At 39.7% G+C, this 21,885-nt stretch overlaps 1 protein-coding gene across 1 annotated transcript in view; it reads left to right on the top strand.

Annotated features, from left to right (window-relative positions):
- PKHD1L1 (PKHD1 like 1) overlaps nt 1–21,885 on the top strand; it is a 182,939-nt gene that overhangs the window by 30,491 nt on the left and 130,563 nt on the right. Inside the window, 13 exon segments of the mRNA XM_038745633.1 lie at nt 2,227–2,316; nt 2,970–3,238; nt 4,186–4,277; nt 5,074–5,233; nt 7,764–7,816; nt 7,818–7,894; nt 9,326–9,469; nt 10,513–10,670; nt 14,436–14,549; nt 17,120–17,269; nt 18,919–18,976; nt 18,979–19,042; nt 20,461–20,624. Coding sequence (XP_038601561.1) covers nt 2,227–2,316; nt 2,970–3,238; nt 4,186–4,277; nt 5,074–5,233; nt 7,764–7,816; nt 7,818–7,894; nt 9,326–9,469; nt 10,513–10,670; nt 14,436–14,549; nt 17,120–17,269; nt 18,919–18,976; nt 18,979–19,042; nt 20,461–20,624 — 1,593 coding nt within the window.

Below are 21,885 nucleotides of genomic sequence, written 5' to 3'. Positions count from 1 at the left end.
CAGCGAGTTCATAGTCCATTGATTGACTGATTGATGTTCCAGGCCTGAAAGAGTGTATACTCTAATTGCAGAGAATTGGAAATGCAGAGGAAGGCTAAAAACAAATACTTTAGTTTGAAGTTGCTGCGTGGTTGCTAGGACTCAGGAGATGAGAATGCACTTGGGAAGACATTAGTGGATGGGATTTTAGGAGAGCTGCAGGATTGAGTTCTCAATAACAGCATTTATTAAGCACTTACTATGTGCAAAGCACTGTTCTAAGCACTGACCAACAACCACAAGGGAAAAATATTCCCGGTGAGAAATTTGAATAATAATATCTTCTCTACCAGCGTGGCTTAATAGAAAGAGCACGGGCTTGGGAGTCAGAGGTCATGGGTTCGAATTTTGATTCCACCACTTGTCAGCTGTGTGACTTTGGGCAAGACACTTCCCTTCTCTGGGCCTCAGTTCCCTCATCTGTAAAATGGAGATAAAGACTGTGAGCCCCACTTGGAACAATCTTATTATCTTGTATCTACTCCAGTGCTTAGAACAGTGCTTGGCACATAGTAAGTGCCGAACAAATAGCATCATTATTATAAGACACTGTATGAATGTACTTTAGCAGCCTCACAATCATTTGTTTTCTGTCTGGGATACCTAAGCATGCATGTCAACCCTCTTTTGGGCCAATCTACTCCGTACAGAAGAAGAATAATGATTTGCAGAGGCACACACACACAAATAATATGATTTGAGTTGAAGCAGCATGACATAGTGGATAGAGCATGGGCCTGGAGTCAAAGGTCTTGGGTTCTAATCCCAGCTCTGCCACTCATCTTCTGTGTCACCTTGGGCAAGTCACTTAACTTTTCTGGGCTTCAGTTATTTCTTCTGTAAAATGGGGATTAAGATTGTGAGCCCCATATGGGACAGGGACTGTGTCCAATCTGATTAGGTTGTATCTTCTCCATTATTATTATTATTATTATTATTATTATTATTATTATTATTCTTGTATTTATAAGGCATGCTGTTTTCAAATAGCTTAATACATGTGTTTCATCATCATCATCAATGGTATTTATTCAGTGCTTACTGTATGCAGAACACTGTATGTACTAAGCACTTGGAAGAGAAACAACTTTTGCTTATCTGTGTACATTCCAGTCATTTTGCAAACTACAGAGCCCATGTCACTATTTTGATCAAGTTTCAGGCCGTGTCTAATAAAATCCGTATTTAAACACCATCACTTCATTAAAGAACTTAATAAGAATCTCATTCCAAATGATGCACTGACAAACTATTTTCATAATTAGGACAATTTTTAGGAGTTATTTGTAGATAACTAAAAACTAACTTGTTATTATGTACATAATACATAACATAAGTACAGGATATAATAATAATAATAACTAATAATAATAATAATAATGGTATTTGTTCAGCACTTTGTGCCGGGCACTGTACGATGTGCTGGGGTGGATACAAGCAAATCAAGCTGGACACAGTCCATGTGCCATGTGGAGCTCACTGTCTTGATCCCCATTTTACAGATGAGGTAACTGAGGAACAGAGAAGGTAAGTAATTTGCCCAAGGTCACAGAGCAGACAAGTGGCAGAGCCAGGATTAGAACCCATGACCTTCTGATTCCCAGTCCCGTGTTCTATCCCATATGCCATTATATGTGCTTATGTATAAGTATATATAATACATAATAATGCATCAGTTCTGTAGTTATAGTCAAGATGCATAATAATAGCAATAATGATAATGCTAAGGTATCATGACTATAAAACCACAGCACTTTGTATATATCTTTAAATTATGTGTTATAAATTGTTTACTTATATTAATGTCTGTCTCCCCCTCTAGAATGTAAGCTTAGTGTGGGCAGGGAATGTGTCTGCTAACTCTGTTGTAGAGTTTAAAAAAATTGTGGCATATGTTAATTGTTATGTACCAAGCACTACTCTCCCAAGTGCTAGCACAGTGTTCTGCACATAGTAAGCATTCAATAAATTCCATCGATTGAATGACTGATTTGTTGGTTGATTAAATTGTTTCTCTACTCCCATAAATTCTGTTGTAGTTCTTCATTCTGAGTCTATTTCTTCCCTCTTCCCAGGAGGCCCCTAGTGGTATTTTTCTCCGAGTGGTATTTTTCTAGATTTGTTACTGTAGGTATAATCATAAAGTTTAGTGGGTACTCACTGAGTCTGTGGTTTAAATCCCTACAGGCCAGATCTGTGCTGTTCAGGCAGTCACAGATAACAGCATATACTGCAGAACCCCACCCCAGCCTAGAATCCTCAAAACTGTATATCCGGGTGAGTAATCAAGAAAAAGAATGATCATTTCTTTATTGGAAAGTGAAACTTGATAAAAATTCAAACCCAGACCTACTGCATGAGTGGCATAGACTGAACAGTTAAGTGAATTTCCATCCTAATTCACCTTTTCTGTGCCTACATTAGCAGCAATTATTCTTTGAATCACCACAATCACCACTCAACGAAAAAACATTCATTTAATCTCCTTCAATCACTTAGGTGACTTTTCTGGAAATCTTGAATATGATGGCGTGCTTTTCTTTCTTGCTCTCAGTTTTTCTATTTATCTCTTCCTGTCTATCTCTCTTTTTATTCCTTCCTTTTCCAAGCGATTATAAACTCCTTTGGGAGCAGGGATCACGTCCTTTATTCTTATAATACCCTCCCAAATTCCAGGGATATGCGTGAATGGTCAACCCTCATTCTAAGAGCATTTTAGAAAGTGCCTAGTGTTTGAGACCCCCAAATAATTAGTCAGTTGTGGTATAAGGAAATTTCAGACTAGTAAATGCAAAATCTAGGGTTGTTAAATTTTGTGAGAACAAGAATTTACTGAAAAGCACCATGTACCATGCCTGTAAGCATCCATATTGCTGGTTTGGATCAATCTGAAGTACTCAGAAGACTTGTTTATATTTTATCCCATACAGGAGGAAGAGGATTAAAACTGGAAGTATGGAACAACAGCCGGCCTGCTCTCCTTGAAGAGGTGCTTGGCTACAACGAAAGTACTCCTGGATACATAGGCACCACCTGGGTAGATTCGGCTTCTTATTTTTGGCCAGTGGAGCAAGACAGATTTGTTGCCCGCTTGAGTGGATTCCTGGTGGCTCCAGATTCTGACAGTTACCGATTCTACATTAAAGGTGATGACCGCTACGCTCTTTATTTCAGCCAGACTGGAGATCCAGAAGACAAGGTAGGAAAACCACAGTACGGCTTGCAATTCAGCCAATCAATCGTATTTATTGAGCGCTTACTGTGTACAGAGCACCATGCTAAGAGTTTGGGAGAGTAGAATATAACGTTTGAAAGATACGTTCTCTGCTCACAATGATTACTGGTGATCATAAAGGCAATTTTCAGTGCTTATGTTTATCTGGATTTATAAACAATTTTAAAAATACAAACGATAATGGGATGAAATTATTTGAGGTAAGGATTTGAAGCAAAACTAATTGTGAACATTCATTCTCCGAGTTCCAAAAAATTTGAACATCAACTTTAATATTATTAAATGTTTCATGCATTTCTAATTCTACGTTTTCTAGATTAAGGCCCTGGCAGTTCTGTTAAGTTTACTTGAAAGTAGAAATGCTTACTAAGTTACCTCATCTGTAAATGGAGAGTAAGCCTGTGAGTCCCATTGGGACATGGACTGATTAGCTTGTATCACCCCCAGTGATTAGTACAGTGCCTGGCACTGTAAGCACTTAACAGATACTATTAAATAAAAAAAGTGGATGCTTATGTACACTCAAACTAAATTGATTTGTTATTTGGTTTACAGGGAGCCAGGTTTTTCCACAGATAGAATCATACTTTTTTCTTTGGAAGCTCCATTAATGCATTTGGGCCACTGGTGTACTATTTGTACTATGTACTATTTGCGACATAGTTACTCAACTCTAATAAATTGTCCCTTTAGAGGCCTGAAAGAATAAATGCAGTTCCAGTTAATCATTAGGAGAATATGGTTCATGATTATTACCTTCTCAATTATCGGAACGATAACACTGCTCTTATTGCCATGGAGGAAGGGCAGAAAGGAAAAGCAAAAATCATAAGAAAGGCAGAAAGAAGAAATGATGTTTTTAATGCTGAGAGGGAAGATTCCAGTTAATGTAATGTCTTTTCTCTCATAAGGTAAAGATTGCATATCATTCTTCATATTCCAGCAGTTATTTTTCCAGTGATACACAGAGATCGGATATCTTTCACCTGAAAAAAGGAAAAGAGTAAGAATTTCCCTTTTATATCATTGGCCTGTCATTTTCTTCTCAATTAATCAATCACGTGTTTATTAAGCATCCAGAGTGAGGAGCCCTGCACTAAGCGTTTAACAAAGTACAAAAGTAGGAAAGCATGTATAGTCTGACCTTAAGGATTTACAGTCTAAGTGAAGATGTTAGAAAGTCATTCATGAATTTTAAATTGAACTATTTAAGTCTTTCCTGCTGCATCCAATATTTTGTGAAATTTCTAGTCCTTTGCAATATGTGTGTGTGTGTGTGTGTGTGTGTGTGTGTGTGTGTGTTTGTATGTACAGATATTTAATTCCTAAAGCACAGAAAAGAAGGAATACAAGCTAAAATTGCACCTTGAAGCTAGGAGATTGAGGTTTAATATGGTCCTGCAGCTGACTTGGTAATATTATCACATTAGGAAATTAATTTATTCTTAGTCTGAATCTTTTTTTTTTAAATATGTACACTATGAATTATGAGGATACTTGGTGTATTTTGAGATTTATTCAATTGATAATTGCAAATATTCTAATTAATCAATTAAAGGTTCCAATCATTTCCTTTTCAAAATTCATACCCATGCTTCAGAAACCGTTGGGATAATCTGAAAAGCTTAAACTCTGATAGTAGATGGCTCTCAACATGAAATACTTTCATATTTCATATTTTCATATATAGGTACACTTTAAATTAAAGCAGTGTTCATCTTCTGAATTTAAATACAATAAACATACTTCTAAATTTGGAAAGTCCTAATGACTTCTCCATGAATAACTCTATTTTTCAGGTATTACATTGAAATCTTATTCCAAGAGTATGGGCTCAGTGCTTTTGTTGATGTTGGGATGTTCCATTACAAAAATTCCTACAGTGAACAACAAACGGGGGATGCTGTAAATGAGGAACAAATTATTCAGTCCCAATCTGCAATAGTGCCGGAAATTCAGGTTTGCTATAATTATAAACTATCCTGGTAGAAATACTTCTCCAAAGGGAATTTTTATTAGATAAGTACTTCAGAGGAAAGCAATAGCATATGATTATCAAATAGAAGATTTTATAATTCAGTAGTCAGTATCTTGGCAGGAACATTTCGGATAAATATATTTCAGAATTGATGTTCCCTTATTTTTTATATTGAAGGATGGGATATAAATATGAAGCTACTGGGAATTAGTATTTCAATCATCATCAACTGTAATCATCATCCTCTAGACTGTAAGCTCATCCTGTAGATTGTAAACCCACTGTGGGTAGAGAATGTATCTATCAACTCTGTATTGAACTCCCAAATGCTTAGTACAGTGCTTTGCACAGAGTAAGTGCTCTGTAAATGCTGTTTTGATTGATTTTATTTTTGAACACCTATGTGTGAAAAATCTAATAGACTGATTAAGTGCTGAAGGGATTGTGCAAAATGAATTTAAGAGAAGGCCCTTTATCCATCAATCAACCAATCAATGGTATTTATTGAGCGCTTTCTGTGGGCAGAGTTCTGTAGTGAGCAATTGGGAGATTAGAATAGAAGAGCGTTTGTAGGAGACAGATATAAAAATCAATTACAGATAAGGGGAAATGGCAAAGTGTATGGCTATATATATTCATATGTGTGCATGTATGTGTATGTATATACACATACTCATACAGACATACATATATATACACACAGGCATACACAAGTACACAGACATACACACACATATACATACATACAGCTTAATGGTTACAGATCTGATTGCATAGGCAACATAGGAGGAAATGAGACCTTAGTCAGGGAAGGCTTCTAGGAGAAGATGTGATTTTAGAAGGGCTTTGAAGATGGGCAAAGTGGTGATCTCTCATGCAAAGATGGAGGGAATTCAAGGCAGAGGAAGGATGTGGGCAAGGAGTCTGTGCCAGGATAGACAAGATCAAGGTAGGGAATTGGTTGACTTTAGAAGAGTGAACTGTGTGGGTTGGGTTGCAGTAGGAGATCAGCAAGTTAAGGTAGAAGGGAGAGAGCTGGTTGAGTGCCTTGAAGCTGATGGAAAATAATTTCTGTTTGATATGGCAGTAGATGGGCAACATTGGGGGGTTTTTGAGGAGTGGGGAGAGCATTTTTATCAAAAAATGATCTGAGCTGCAGAATGAAATAGGCATTGAAGAAGGGAGAGATGGGAGGCAGGGAGGTCACCAAACAGGCTGACACAGTAGTAGAGAAGCAGAACGGCCTAGTGGAGTCAGAGGACTGGGCTTCTATCTCAGCTTACCAATTGCCCGTTGTGCGACTTTTGGCAAGTTACTTCACTTATTTGTGCCTTACTTGCCTCATCTGTAAAATCGGGATTAAATATCTGTTCTCCCTCCTAATTAGACTGTGAGTTCCATGTGGTATGGGTACTCTGTCTGACCTGATTAATTTGCATCTACCCCAGCAATTGGAACAGTGCTTGACATATACCTAGAGCTGAACAAATGCCGTAACAAAATAAAACAAAAAGAGCAGGATATGCTAGGTGTTTGAATAGCTTTGGTTTGGAAAGGAAAGGGGAATGGGGATCTTTAGGTTGTTTTGCGGTAGTGGTGATGGTTTCCACTGAAAAGTCTACCCTCTCTCACATGGTACTGCCATGCCCAGTGGCCTACATTTTGAGAAGGGTGCGGTCCTCAACAGCAGCAGACACTATTGTGTTGTCATAGTGGAGGTTTCTGTTCCTGTCTCTTTTAAAGACGAAATGCAAGAGCATAAATACAAAGATTTCTGCAGTCATGCACTTGTTTCATTGTTGAAGAATCTCATGTTAAACGAAAACTTGTGGTGTAGAATTCATGCCTTGGGTAAATGCTGCATGCACAGACACAACTGTTTCTCTTGCCAATTCTTCATGTTCAAATTGACAGTGCCAGGGGCTACAAACATTAAGTACAATGACAAAACAAGAAATTGCCTTTTTGTGAGCCCATTGTGACCAGGTTTGTGGATCCTGCATTGTCCTTTTTAGCCGCCCCCCCCCCGCCCCCCCCCGCCCACTCATATGTGAAATTCACCGTTGGTAGTGTCTTCTTCAAAAATGAAGGACAGATATATGTTCTAACCAGAATGTTCCCCAGTTTAACACTTAGACGTCTAACCAAGGCATGTAGTGAAAACACATACCTTTTGAGAGGTGACTCAAACAATTTCTACTACTACTAATTATAATAATAATAATTGTGGTATTTGTTAAGTATTTAATATGTGCCAAGCTCTGCGATAGAGACAAGATAATCAGATTGGACACAGTCCCTGTCCCAAAATACATAAGGTGACAGATGCATATATGCATGGTGAGTGGATGGCGTGGCCCCGCTATCAGGGGAATTAATTAGGAAAGTATTTTTAGTATGTTATTGAAGGACAGTAGGGGTGTAATTTGGCAAATTAGAAAGTGAAGAACATTCTTGGGGGGAGGGAAATTCCATGTTGGTTTTTTTTTTAATCAATTTATTCAAAAATAGGTCATAACTTTGAACTGGACAACAGCTGAAGCAAATAATGAAGTTCAGACGATTAGTTTCCAGTCCGTGTATGGATTCTAATTTGTGTTCAGATACCCAGTATAGATTAATCTATAACAACGAAAAAACAGGTAAATTATACTGCTAATCTCACCTTAGTTATGGTGGGAATGGTGAAAAATGCTCTAAGCTAGTTTAGTCACTGAGAGAACCTGGTGGATTATTATAGTTTGTCCAATGATTCATAAGAGATAAAGTAGTCTCAAAAAGGCCAGCAAATTCAGTGACAACTATCATATCTGTGGATAGACCAAACTAATGATCTACCAAAGAATGAGAATGTCATTGTGAAATCACATCTCACTTGTTGGAATATTAGTTTATATGTCATTAATACTGAGTGAGCTGAGAGTTCATTAGCAGGGCAGGATCATCAGTAATGAGGTCCTAAACATGCAGGCTGTTACCAGCAAATGAACAATTTTCACTGCAGCTGCTCAGGGTAGGCACAGAGGGTGAATTTCAACATGGTTCCTACATGTGTTGCGTGGCAAACTGATATGGACCAAACTAAACAGGGTAGGCACAAAATAAGGACATGCTAAATAAAGTACAGGTTATTCAGTGTGGCATAGCCACAGAACATTGGTAAGTGACAATATCCTATGGACCAACTTGGTTTGGAGAAATCAGCCTCTTGAGGGGTGACCGAGTGAAGTTTTCATGTAGCTAGCTGGTAAAATAGATATTAATGATAATATAATGATGATATTTGTTAAGCACTTACCATGTGTGCAGCACTGTTCTAAGTGCTGGGGTAAATACATGTTAATCAGATAGGGCACAGTCCCTGTTCCAATGGGGGTTCACAGTCTTAATCTCCATTTTAGATGAGGTAACTGAAGCACAGAGAAGTTAAGTGACTTGCCCAAGGTCACAAAGCAGACAAGCATTGGAACCGGGACTAGAACCCAGATCTTTCTGACTCCCAAGCCTGTGCTCTATCCACTAAGCCATGCTGTTTCCCCTCATCCTAAAGAAATCAAAAAGGGACAGAGTGTAGACAGCAGATAACATGAAAAACCAAAAAGTCTAATCTTTTCAAGGAACTCTGGTCATTACTGGTCATACTTTGCTTTTTTCAACTATATCTGCATAAAAACATTAAATAGAACCAATAGATCAATATTTGAATATGTAGTATATTAACTCATATGTAGTAAGAACTACTTCTAGTTAGCTTAAAAGTAAATGAATATCACATGTGTTTAATTGTTATCAATCACTTATTGAGTGCTTACTGTGTGCAGAGCACTGTACTAAGTACTTGGGAGGATACTATATAACAGAGTCAGTTCCCTACCCATAAGGAGCTTCATCCAAAGTAAGAGAGACTATTTTAGACCCATTTTTTATTTGTTCATCTCACCGTTTAATTGGCTTATTGAGGCAATAGCAGGCCAAATGATATTTTTGTAAGTTCTTATGAAAACTCACAATCAATTTCAAAGCTTATTTAATGCCTATTTCCATTATGAAGGTTTTTCTTATATATCCCACAGTTTCGCTACCTGCTGATGCTCCAGGCTCTGCCCTGCAATCTGCTTTAAATGACCTGTGGTCTATAAAACCAGATACAGTACAAGTAACGAGAACAGAAGGTAACCAGGGATATGTCTACTCTGTAACGTTTATATCAGACAGAGGTAAGTTTGAGAACTTTTGCGGCACTACTATACGTGGGATTATAAGATTGTAAGATCCACTGTAAGTGCTTAGTAAATATGATTGAATGAATCATAACAAATTCCCTTACTGGGTCAGACCAATTGTCTTAGCAACTTGTCCCTGACTGTAGCAATAGCATGTTATAAACGGCCTCTTTGATAGCCACCCCGTGTTTACCGATGCACTCCCAACCATTCCAACTTTTCCTTCTATAACTCTTGCCTACCTTCTGGTAGACCCATTCAGTCTTATCAGATTATGTAAGTGCTTTGAGGGCAAGTAATGCCCCTTCTTGTTCTCGCCCAATCCTCTGCAAATACAATGCAGTGCAAACACATTGGTAGATTTACTAATCCAGGAAGTCTTATTTAGAGTGTCACTAGAGCAAGTTTAAGGGATGGTCTCCTGGCTCATCTACTGGGGCTGCCAATTAGAAGAGACTTCACTCTTTGAGTCTCATCTCATCTTTCTGCCTGAGAGCTAAAGAGTTCCTGAAAATGGAGGACTGCCATTGGTTTTGTTGGTTTTGGACAAGCCGGCTTTGTGCAGCACCAGGCTCAGTCAGGGGAGGGACTCAGTAAGGGGGCCTAAGAGGGAACTGCTTTGCCATGACAGTCTTTCTGTCTATTAATTGCATCTCCCCATGCCAAGCCCGGGGAAGTATGGGATGCCAGAATCTCAAGACTGCAATGTTGTGGTCAGGAAGAGTGTTTATCAACTCTGTTATATGGAACCCTCCCAAGTGCTTAGTATGGAGCTGTGCACAAAGTAAATGTGCAATAAATATGATTGATCTTGGTCCAGGGAGGGGACAATTTAACATGCTTGCTACTTTCCATTTCAGTGGCAAGTGAAGTATCTGCTACTTAAACACATTTCCCTTCCCTCCCCCATTTCAAACAAGCCAGGACCACAAGATGCCATCATGTTTAGGCCCACCATACACCTAGCAGCAACCTGACTATGCTACCCAAATGTACATAACTTTTTTTCCTTCAGGATGTAGTGTGCTTTCTTGCAGGTGATTTTAATCTTCTCAGTTATGAGGTACCTGAAGGCAATAATGTGACGGTAGACATGATTGAGCTCACCAAAGGAAAGCCCAGTTTGGATACTTTCACACTGAAATGGGATGGAATTTCTTCCAAACCTCTCAAGCCCTGGGCATCAGGAGCTGAGGTTTGTTGAAGAAAATGGTGACAAAAAAAAAATCTCTGGTCACCACCATATTTAGCTTTTGTAGTTCTTTCATTTCTTGTTTCCTTCCTCCTCACCTTTGCTGCTAATGGTCCTTGGGAGTCAGAGCGGGTGCTCCTAAGTGTTTAAACATTCAATGTCTATTAAAAAGAGATGTGCTATTTGCACCACATTTTGACTTTTAACATTGAAAATTTAAAATAATCCTTTAACATCAAAATCTTTTCAAAAGGAATTCAAAAATTGGACAGTTCTATTTTTGGGGACAATTTAACTGTCTTAAGCTCCCAATAATAATAATAATAATGGCATTTATTAAGCACTTACTATGCGCAAAGCACTGTTCTAAGCACTGGGGAGGTTACAAAGTGATCAGGTTGTCCCAGCGTGGCTCACAGTCTTCATCCCCATTTTACAGATGAGGGAACTGAGGCACAGAAAAGTAAAGTTACTTGCCCAAAGTCACACAGCCAACAATTGGTGGAGCCGGTATTTGAACCCATGACCTCTGACTCCAAAGCCCGGGCTCTTTCCACTGAGCCATGCTGCTTCCCAATAAAAAGGAAGTTCCCAAAATCCATTTCAAAATCTAGAACTCCAGTCTACAGTGAAAAGTTTGTAATTGTAATGCCATTTTCCTGGAATATATAGTCTGAATTTACTCCTTTTTTCAACTTTACACTCTCTACTACAACTATTAACCTATAAAAATTGGTAATTGATAACACTTTAAGGGGGATTTGGTTCTCTCTTGACATCCTCAGAAGATGACTACATATCACAAAATACTCTCTAGTCAGCAGAAAGAATAAATGGCCCTGAAATAAATGTTGCTCTCATATACAGTTATCATATCTCAGCTCTGCCACTTATCTCCTGTGTGACTTTGGGCAAGTCACTTAATTCCTCTAATATCTCCATTCTCTTAGTTGTGAAATGGATGTTAAATAGATATTTTCCCTCCCACTTTGTAAGCCCAGTGTGAGACACGGACTGTATCCAACCTGATTAACACATTCATTGCCTACAATGTGCTTACAGTCTAGAGGGGAAGACAGACATTAAATGAATAAATTACAGATATATACATAAGTGGGGCTGCCAGGGGAGATGGGGGAAGATGAATAAAGAGAGCAAGTCAGGGTGACGCAGAAGGGTGTGAGAAACGAGGAAAAGGGAGCTTAGTCAGGGATGGCCTCTTGGAGGAGGTGTGCCTTAAATTAGACTTTGAAGGAGGGGTGGAATCATTGTAGGATATGAGGAGGGAGGGCATTCTAGGCCTGAGGCAGGACATGAGGGAGAGATCACCATTGAGATGCCTGTTCTCCCTCCTACTTAGCCTGTGAACTCCTGTGGGAGACTGTGAGCTCTTTTTGGGAAGGGAATGTCACTGTTTATTGTTGTATATTCCCAAGCACTTGGCACAGTGCTCTGTATTCATTTATTCGTTCAATCAATCATATTTATTGAGTGCTGACTGTGTGCAGAGCACTGTACTAAGTGCTTGGAAAGTATAGTACAGCAATAAAGAGAGACAATCCCTGCCCACAACAGGCTCACAGTCTAGACATAGGGAGACAGACATCAATACAAGGAAACAGGCATCAATATAAATAAATAGTATTAGTAGATATGTACATGTATACATAAATGCTGTGTGGCGGTGAGGGGGACAAGTTGTGGGGATGCAGAAGGAAGGGAAAGCTGAGGAAAAGTGGGGCTTAGTCTGGAAAGGCCTCTTGGAGGAGGTGCGCCTTCAGTAGGGCTTTGAAGGGGGGTAAGAGTGATTGTCTGGTGGATTTGAGGAGGGAGGGCATTCCAGGCCAGAAGTAGGACGTGAGCCAGGGGTCGGCGGTGGGACAGGTGAGATCGAGGCACAGTGAGAAGGTTAGCAACAGAAGAGTGGATTGTGCAGGCTGAGATGTGGAAGGAAAGAAGGGAGGTGAGGTAGGAGTGGGCAAGGTGATGAAGAGCTTTAAAACCAATAGTGAGTTTTGTTTGATACACTGAACACAGTAAGTGCTTAATAAATGTGACTGAATAATAAATATGATTGACTGACTATCTTGTACCTACCCCAGTGCTTAGTACAAGGCTTGGCACATAGTAAGCACTTAAGAAATACCAATTATTATTGTGTCTCCTCATATTATGTCTGTCTTTGCCAGTAGAGTTCTGACTTGTTATTCTACTTCTCAAACTGCTCCAAATTTCAACCAATCAGTAAATCAGTGGTATTTGTTGAGTGTTTACTGTGTGCAGAGCACTGTACTAAGCACTTGGGAGAGTACAGTACAATAGAGTTGGTAGGTAAGACCCCTACATTCAAGGAGCTTACAATCTAATGAAGGAAACAGATGTTAAAATATATTCACGTAGGCGAAGTGGCAGTGTAAAATAATAATAATAATAATGGCATTTGTTAAGTGCTTACTATGTGCAAAGCACTGTTCTAAGCGCTAGGGGAGTTACAAGGTAATCAGGTTGCCCCACGAGGGGCTCACAGTCTTAATCCCCATTTTACAGATGAGGTAACTGAGGCACAGAGAAGCTAAGTGACTTGCCCAAAGTCACACAGCTGGCAAGCGGCAGAGCGAGGATTAGAACCAATAATCTCTGACTCCCAAGCCTGTGCTCTTTTCACTGAGCCACTCTGCTTCTCATGTATGAAAACAAGTAGTTAAGTGCTCTTTGGCTGGGGTTGGGGTGAACATCAAAGTGCTTAAGGTGTACAGACTCAAGTGCATAGATGACAAAGAAGGGAAGGCAAATAGTATGGGGGAAAAGAAAACATGACCAATCAGGGAAGGCTTTTTGGAGGAGATGTGATTTTAATAGTGCTTTGAAGATGGAAAGAGTAGCTTAGTGATTTGCTCATCAACTGAACACTAAGATAGTATTAGGAGACACATAAATTCGGAGAGGCAGCATGGCTCAGTGGAAAGAGCCTGGGCTTGGGATTCAGAGGTCATGGGTTTTAATCTTGGCTCCACCGCTTGTCAGCTGTGTGACCTTGGGCAAGTCACTTCACTTCTCAGGGCCTCAGTTCCCTCATCTGGAAAATGGGGATGAAGACTGTGAGCCCCACGTAGGACAACCTGATCACCTTGTAACCTCCCTAGTGCTTAGAACAGTGCTTTGCACATAGTAAGCACTTAACAAATGTCATTATCATTATTATTATTGTTGACTTTACTCCCCCAAGCACTTAGTTCAGTGTTCTAAATGCAGCAGGTGCTTAATAAATGTCATTGATTGACTGATATTGACTTATTAGGTCTATGCTTTATGGCTCTGAGAAATCATGGAAAATCTATTTATTGATACCCAGAAGCATTGAGAAAGTCTATCATGATAGTCTCATGGTTGGTGTGGGTCCATCGCACTTTGTCACCTTGATGCAGCTTTGAGGAAGGTCATTGGTTGCAAAAATCATTCAATCCCTTTAGTGTGAAACTGGAATTCCTTTCAGGTAGGAGGAAGAAATAGAGTATTTAGACTGTGAGTCCTATGTGGGATGGAACTGTGTCTGAACTAACATATTTATTCCAGTATTTCACACAGTGGTTCACATGTAGTAATTGCTTAACAAATAGCTTACTCATAACTATAATCACAATTTTTGTTTTTAAAAATGTTTTCATACTATTAACAGCCACGTATTAACAAATCTGTGAAAGAGCTTCAAATGTTCTTAAGCATAAATTGTTCTTGGTATGGAATATCCTAATATTTATTTTATTTTAGGTTCAAGCAGCACTGGAAGAATTGGTTAGTGCCAAATGTCCAAAGAAAATTGCCCATTTTACAGAAGGCTTTATAGTGCAATGCTTCAGAGATTACGAAACTGATTTCAGAATGGTATGTCCCTATGTCCCTAGGAACATAGAAATTCCATAATATTTATACTTGGGAAATTCACCTGAATTGGGAATTTTGTTTTATGCTTTGAAGTCAGAACTAATTTTTGTATCTTTGCTGCAAAACATTTAGAGTGGAATTGGTTATAACCTGGGTACAAGTTCACTTGCACTAGACTATTTTAACTGCAGCAAAAACTGATGTGCATTAGGCTGTAAATGCATGAGGAAAGTTTTGGACAGTAAGAAAGCGGGAATGGCAGAGCATAACCTTCCTGCATTTGTGCAATGAAATGCAAATCATTTGCCTAGCTACACTGACTTCAAAGTACCCTGAAACTTTAAAAAAGCAAAATCTTGTTAAATATCATGTAAACTTTTGCTCAAATCAGAATGAAACTTCATTAGGAAAAACGATCTGCGGGGAACTCAGTTTCACTTCCGCAGCTCTGGAAGATGAGAAAAATGAATCACTAGCATATTTCTCCAAGCCCTATCTTCCCCCTGAGAAAAATGAATCACTGGCATATTTCTCCAAGCCCTATCTTCCCCCTGAGAAAAATGAATCACTGGCATACTTCTCCAAGCCTTATCATCGCTCTGAATTTCCCATCACTGGAGACATCACCACCATCCTTCCTGTCTCTCAGGCCCATAAACCTTGGTACTATCTTTGACACATCTCTCTTATTCAACCCACATATTCAATCCTTCACCGAGTCCTATTGGTTGTACCTTCACATCTTTTCTAATTCCCATCCTTTCCTCTACATCCAAACGGCTACTACGGACCTATCCTATCCTGCCTTGACTACTGCATCAGCATCCTTGCTGGTCACTTTGCCTCCTGTCTCTCCCCACTCCAGTCCATACTTCACTCAGCTGCCCATATCATTTTTCTATAATGACGTTCAGTCCATCTTTCCCCACTCCTCAAGAATTTCCAGCAGTTGCCCATCCGCATCCACATCAACCAGAATACCATAATTATTATTTTCTTTCTCTCTGTACAATCACTCAGGCATTGCCACTAAAATGGATATAAGTTTCAGGACCATTTTGAAATACGTCCCATGTTGCTTAATATCTGATGAGCCGATTTGGTTAGTTTCATCTACATTTTCATCTGACATTCTGAGTATGGCTCTTTGAGCAGTGGTACTGGGTGCCTGGATCAACTTTTGTTAAAAATCATTGGGTGGTGGTGTCCTGTTCTTGGTCTTCCCAAGTTGAATGATTGTAGGTTGGGTGCTTCCCTGGGCACCAAATCTTTATGATCCTGGTGGATTCCACTCCTTAGCTTGACAGCCACAGGGCAAGAGCAAAAGAATGAGGATCGTGGTAAAGAGAGGGAAATGGCTAGGCAAGAAAATGAGCATATTGCTCATTTTAGGACCTCCGTCACCCTCCCAATGGGCTATTCACTTCCACCTTCTCCACAAAACTGAGCTGACTGCCACCCATTTAGGCAGACAGGGCCAGCTTACACTGGGAGAAGTGTGCTGATATTCCTAAATCTTGCCTTTCCAATCAGTGGCATTTATTGAGCACCAGCTGTATGCTGAACACTGGACTAAATGCTTGGGGCAGTATAATGGCAGCCAGCCATGCACTCCCTGCTCTCAAGGAGCTTGCAATTCAGTAGGAAATGTCTACAAATATGATTTAAAAGTAATGAAAGCAGGAGATAGAAAAAAAGTTATACAGAAAGGAACAAATATAGCAGGATGAAATAGCTGCATAAACAGTTTTAGGTACAAATAAATATAAATAAGTAAATTAAATATGCATATATTCATGAATGCAAAGGGCAGGAATAAAATATATAAATGATGAGTGGTCTAGGGTAGATGTGACTGGGGTGATGTGAAGTAACTGGAGAAGGTAGCCCAGAAGAGATGAGATTTTAGGGAGTTGAAGATGGGGTAGCTATGGTCTGTCACATTTGAGGGTGGGGTGTCCCAGCTGGGAAAGCAGCCAGGACAGGGGCAGGAGAGTTGGGTGAAATATAATTAGAAGGTGAATTTGAGAGAAGCAAAGGGTGTGAGTAGAGTAGTAACCAGTGATGAGTCAATGACAGAGTAAATGCCTGACCTCCACCCTTCTTATTCATTCATTCATTCCTTCAATCATATTTATCGAACACTCTACTAAGCGCTGTACTAAGCTTCTTAGATTTTGAGCCCCATGTGGGACAGGGACAGTGTCCAATCTGATTAGCTTGGATCTACCCTAGTTCTTAGAACAGTGATTGATGTATAATAAGCACTTAACAAATATCAGTAAAATATGTTAAATAGAGAAAACTAGTGGAGAACCTCAAATGAGGTTTTGCTTGATGCCACTGGTGTCTTTTGAGGGCTGGAGAGTCATCTGATGAATAACACAAGAAGATCCGTGTAAACACATGTGGTAGTCGGGAGGCTGATTTGATGATAATGATTGTATGAAATGTGGCTAATGATATCCATGATTTTTTTAAGACAAAATGTGTATTTGAAAATTTGGGTTCAGGGCATTACCTTTTCAACTGACATCCACATTTTAAATGGAATTCTGTTTTCTTCCTAGGAAGATAATAAAAGAGGACAGAAAACCTCTGAAACGGATGCTTTCTGTGGCCGCTACTCCCTGAAAAATCCAGCTATTCTTTTTGATTCAGCAGATATGAAATCAAGCAAGCTTACCTATGGAGCTATTCCATTATTTCCTTATCGCTATGTAAGTTTGATATTGTTAATTGAGTCTGAAAAAAATCGGTTACTGGAATCAATCAATATAATTTTTTGAGCGCTTACTGTATGCTGAGCAATCAATCAATCGATTGTATTTATTGAGTGCTTACTGTGTGCAGGGCACTGTACTAGGTCCTTGGGAGAGAAACACAGGGTTAGTAGACACGTTCCCTGCCCACAGTGAACTGAGAATCTTACAGGAGCTTGAAATCTTGCTAATACTGTTAAAAAGTGTCTTCTACCTTATACATTTATGTCAACAATGGGCAGTCATAGCTGTGAAAATGTTAGATTTTTTTTCTAACATCTATTTCCAGTCACCTTCAAAATAAGCTTTAAGTGAGCTTTAGAGAAGCAGCATTGCATTGTAAATAGAGCGTGGGCCTCAGAGTCAGAAGAACCTGGGTTCAAATCCCAGATCTGCCATGAGACTACTGTATGATCTTGGGTGAGTCACTTAACTTCTCTGCTACCTTCAGTTACCTCATCTTTAAAATGACTATTAATATTGTGAGCCCTGTGTGGGTCATGAACTGTGTCTAACCTGATTATCATGTATGCACATATTATTACATATTTATTATGTACATACTTGCAATGTATTTATTTATATTAATGTCTGTCTTTAGACCGTAAGGTTGTTGTGGGCAAGGAATGTGTCTGTTTATTGTTGTACTCTCTCAAATGCTTAGTACAGTGCTCCGCACACAGTAAACATTCAATAAATATGATTGAAAGAATCATGTATCTTTTGCAGCATTTACTACAGTGCCTGGCACTTAGTAAGTGCTTAAATACCACGGGGGGAAAAATTACTGAACTCCTCAGAAAAAATGTGTTCTTTAATGACAACTTTAATTCATCTCTCATAGAAAAGCACCTCAAAGAATAGGGATTAAAGAAAATCTTAAACCCCCAAAAGGGAATACAGTGTAATGTGATATATGCATGGCTTATTTTTTGTAAGCAGCATGGCTTAGTGGAAAGAGTCACTTTGGAGGCTTTGGAGTCAGAGGTCATGGGTTCAAATCCCTGCTCCTCCACTTAGCTGTGTGACTTTGGGCTAAGTCACTTAACTTCTCTGTGCCTCAGTTACCTCATCTGTAAAAGGGGCTTAAGACTGTGAGCCCCATGTGGGACAACCTGATCACCTTGTATCCTCCCCAGTGTTTAGAACGGTGCTTTGCACATAGTAAGTGCTTAATAAATGTCATTATTATTATTATTGTATGTGCTCAGGAAATGGCAGTTGGAGGACCAAAATGTCTGTTCCTTGCATGAATACAAGATCACTGGGACATAAGGATTGTAATGCAAATTTGTCATTCTACAAATATTTTCTTTTGAAATTGAAATTTCAGTTAGGTGGAACTCTTCAAAATATTGGAGCAGATTCGAAATCTGTCTTGCAGAATATTGGCCCTAAAGTGATGATTTAGATTCACCTGTTGTCTGGTTCTGTGAAAAGTCTTGATGATTTTTCATAACTCTATACAGAAGACCTTTATGAACTTTGAAGTCAATCCAGCTGATTGTGACAAAGATGATATTTCAAAAGGTGATTTAGATTACTCAGGGAAAACAAGTTTCTATAAATTGTTATTAATCATTCCTGTTTTATACTTTCTTGGACAGCTTTGTTTAGCATACAAAGGATTCTTGGCTCATGAGATTGGTCTAAAATTCCAGTACCAAGTAACAAATCAACCAGAAGCAATGATACATGGCTGTCTTTTAACTTTGCTGAAGGGAACATGAAGTAAGTTTCCATTACGGGGCACACTGTCCACACTGAGCATAACAAAATTGTGTGAATGTCTGGATATTTTAAATCATCTAAGCCACAGGTGTTAGTCTGAACATTACATTGATGGCATTTATTAAGCTCTTACTATGTGCTAGGTACTTCCTCAGCACTTGAGCAAATACAAGATAATCAGATTGGGCCCAGTCCCTGTCCCAAACTGGACTCACAATATAAGAGACAACTCTCACTGTGAAGCTTGACACTTGAGAGGAGGATGAATTCTCTAAAGCCATTAGGAGACTGCTTAATTTATTGCAGCATGTAGGCAAATGGCGCAGTGTTTATTCAACACTTAACTGTGTGCCAAGCAATAGAAGTAAAAGGCAGGGTCTCTTGTTCTGTAAGAGTGTATAATAAATTAAGGAAGACAAGTGGACATGGATTACAAACATTCAATAGGTAAGAGGGTATGAGCACAGACGCAGTTGAATGAAATGGAGTTGACAATTAAAAACAGAACAAGGAAAATGAAGAAATAGACGCATGAGTGCTAAGGGTGACTCATAAAATGATATAACAAGGAATTATGAGGAATTAATCAAGGAAAGGCTTTTGAAGAGGTCTCTGAGGGCAGAAGGTAAGTATGGTTTGGTATATATGAGGAAGGAGGGAGTTCCTAAGCAAAGGGAAAACCTAAAGAATGAGTGACAGGTAAATTAAAGTGTGGTCCAGTTAGAATGCTAGCTTGGGAAGAGCAAGGAATGTGAGCTAAATCTAGCGGGAGGAAAAAGGAGATAAATAAGGAATGAATTGCTGAAGCAGAACCGTAAATTCAATAGAAGCAGCATAGTTAGAAGTAGCGTAATCCAGTGGCTTGGGAGTCAGAAGGCCTGGGATCTAATCTGGGCTCCGCCACTTGTCTGCTGCGTGACCTCGGGTAAGTCACTTTACTTCTCGGTGCCTCAGTTCCCTCCTATGTAAAATGGGAATTAAGACTGTGAGCCCCACGTGGGACAGGGACTGTATCCAGTCTGTTTAGCTTGTATCTACCCCAGCACTTAGAGCAGTACCTGAAACTTAGAGAGTGCTTAACAAACACCATCATTATTTTGTTCTTCCAGGACAAAAATGGGGAGCCACTAGAGGTTTGTGGGATGGTAGTGATACGAATGAAATCTAAGCAACTTCATGGAGGCTACACAGAGCAGGTCCAAAAGAGTCAGCACTCTTTCCAAATGTCTAGCTTGTTATTAAGGCAACTAGAAGAGTACTGCTCACTCTCAGGTCTGGTGGATGTTTGAAAAGGGCTGTGCTGGTGACTCTTCTTTTAGAGTTGGTTGCTCTTCCATATTTTCATATTTTGTATCATGGAATATTTGTTTCTCTGAAATGTTCATCAGATCTAATTTATTTATATGGATCTATTTCAGCTGGACATATACTTGTATAGATCTTCTGTACCTCATTCAAGAAAAACACCCAGGAAATAATTTTCTACTTCAAAGGATCAATTTAAAGAAAGCATCTGAGGCTCAGTCCTTTTATGTGGATGTGGTATATATAGGACAAAAAGCTACATTCTCAACTGTGAATGGTATACATTTATTGTTAAAATTTCAACCAAAAACTTCTTAAGCAAATGTACAGTAGAACCTTACATTCCAAATCATCTAGATGTAGCAGTTGTACAATATTTTGCAAGACTATACAAATTTATGTCAGTGTTTGCGAGTGTATACGTGTGTGTGTGTGTGTGTGTGTGTGTATATCACACAGCATCCAGTGTGGCTCAGTGGAAAGAGCACGGGCTTTGGAGTCAGAGGTCAGGGGTTTGAATCCCAGTTCCACCACTTGTCTGCCGTGTGACCACGGGCAAGTCACTTAATTTCTCTGAGCCTCAGTTACCTCATCTGGAAAATGGGGATTAAGACTGTGAGCCCCACATGAGACAACTTGATCACCTTGTATCCCCCCAGCGCTTAGAACAGTGCTTTGCACATAGTAAGCGCTTAACAAATGCCATCATTATTATTATTATTATATATATATTCCTTATCTATAAATCAATCACTGATATTCACTGAGTGCTTAGTTTGTGCGGATCACTGTGCCAAGTGTTTGGGAAAGTAGAATACAATGGAGTCGGTAGACACAATCCATGCCCAGAAGGAGCTTATAGTATTGAGGGGGAGAGAGACATTAAAATAAATACAGATAGAGGAAATGGCAAGATATAAGGATACCCTAAGTGCTGTGCAGATGGTGGTGGGGTGAAAATTGATAGAGTTTAGAGCCAAGTTAATAGGCAATGCAGAAGGAAGAGTGAATAGGGGAAATGAGGGCGTATTTGGCGTCTGAGAGGAAGTGTGATTTTAGGAAGACTTTGGAGATGGGGAGACTGGTGCTCTGTCAGATATGAAGATGGAGAGAGTTTCAGGCCAGACAAGAATGAGGGAGAAGAGTCTCCAGTGGCTACCAATCAATCAATCAATCGTATTTATTGAGCGCTTACTGTGTGCAGAGCACTGTACTAAGCGGTTGGGAAGTACAAGTTGGCAACATATAGAGACAGTCCCTACCCTACCAATCAACCTATGCATCAGGCAAAAACTCCTCACCCTGGGCTTCAAGGCTGTCCATCACCTCGCCCCCTCCTACCTCACCTCCCTTCTCTCTTTCTACAGCCCAGCGCGCACGCTCTGCTCCTCTGCTGCTAATCTCCTCACCGTGCCTCGTTCTCACCTGTCCTGCCGTCGACCCCCGGCCCACGTCATCCCCCCGGGCCTGTAATGCCCTCCCTCCACACATCCGCCAAGCTAGCTCTCTTCCTCCCTTCAAGGCCCTACTGAGAGCTC

This window comes from Tachyglossus aculeatus, chromosome 4, assembly GCF_015852505.1.
Source record: "Tachyglossus aculeatus isolate mTacAcu1 chromosome 4, mTacAcu1.pri, whole genome shotgun sequence".
NCBI classification, from domain to species: domain Eukaryota; kingdom Metazoa; phylum Chordata; class Mammalia; order Monotremata; family Tachyglossidae; genus Tachyglossus; species Tachyglossus aculeatus.
The sequence above is the reverse complement of the archived record's forward strand: the minus strand, read 5'-3'. Positions and strand labels throughout refer to the sequence as shown.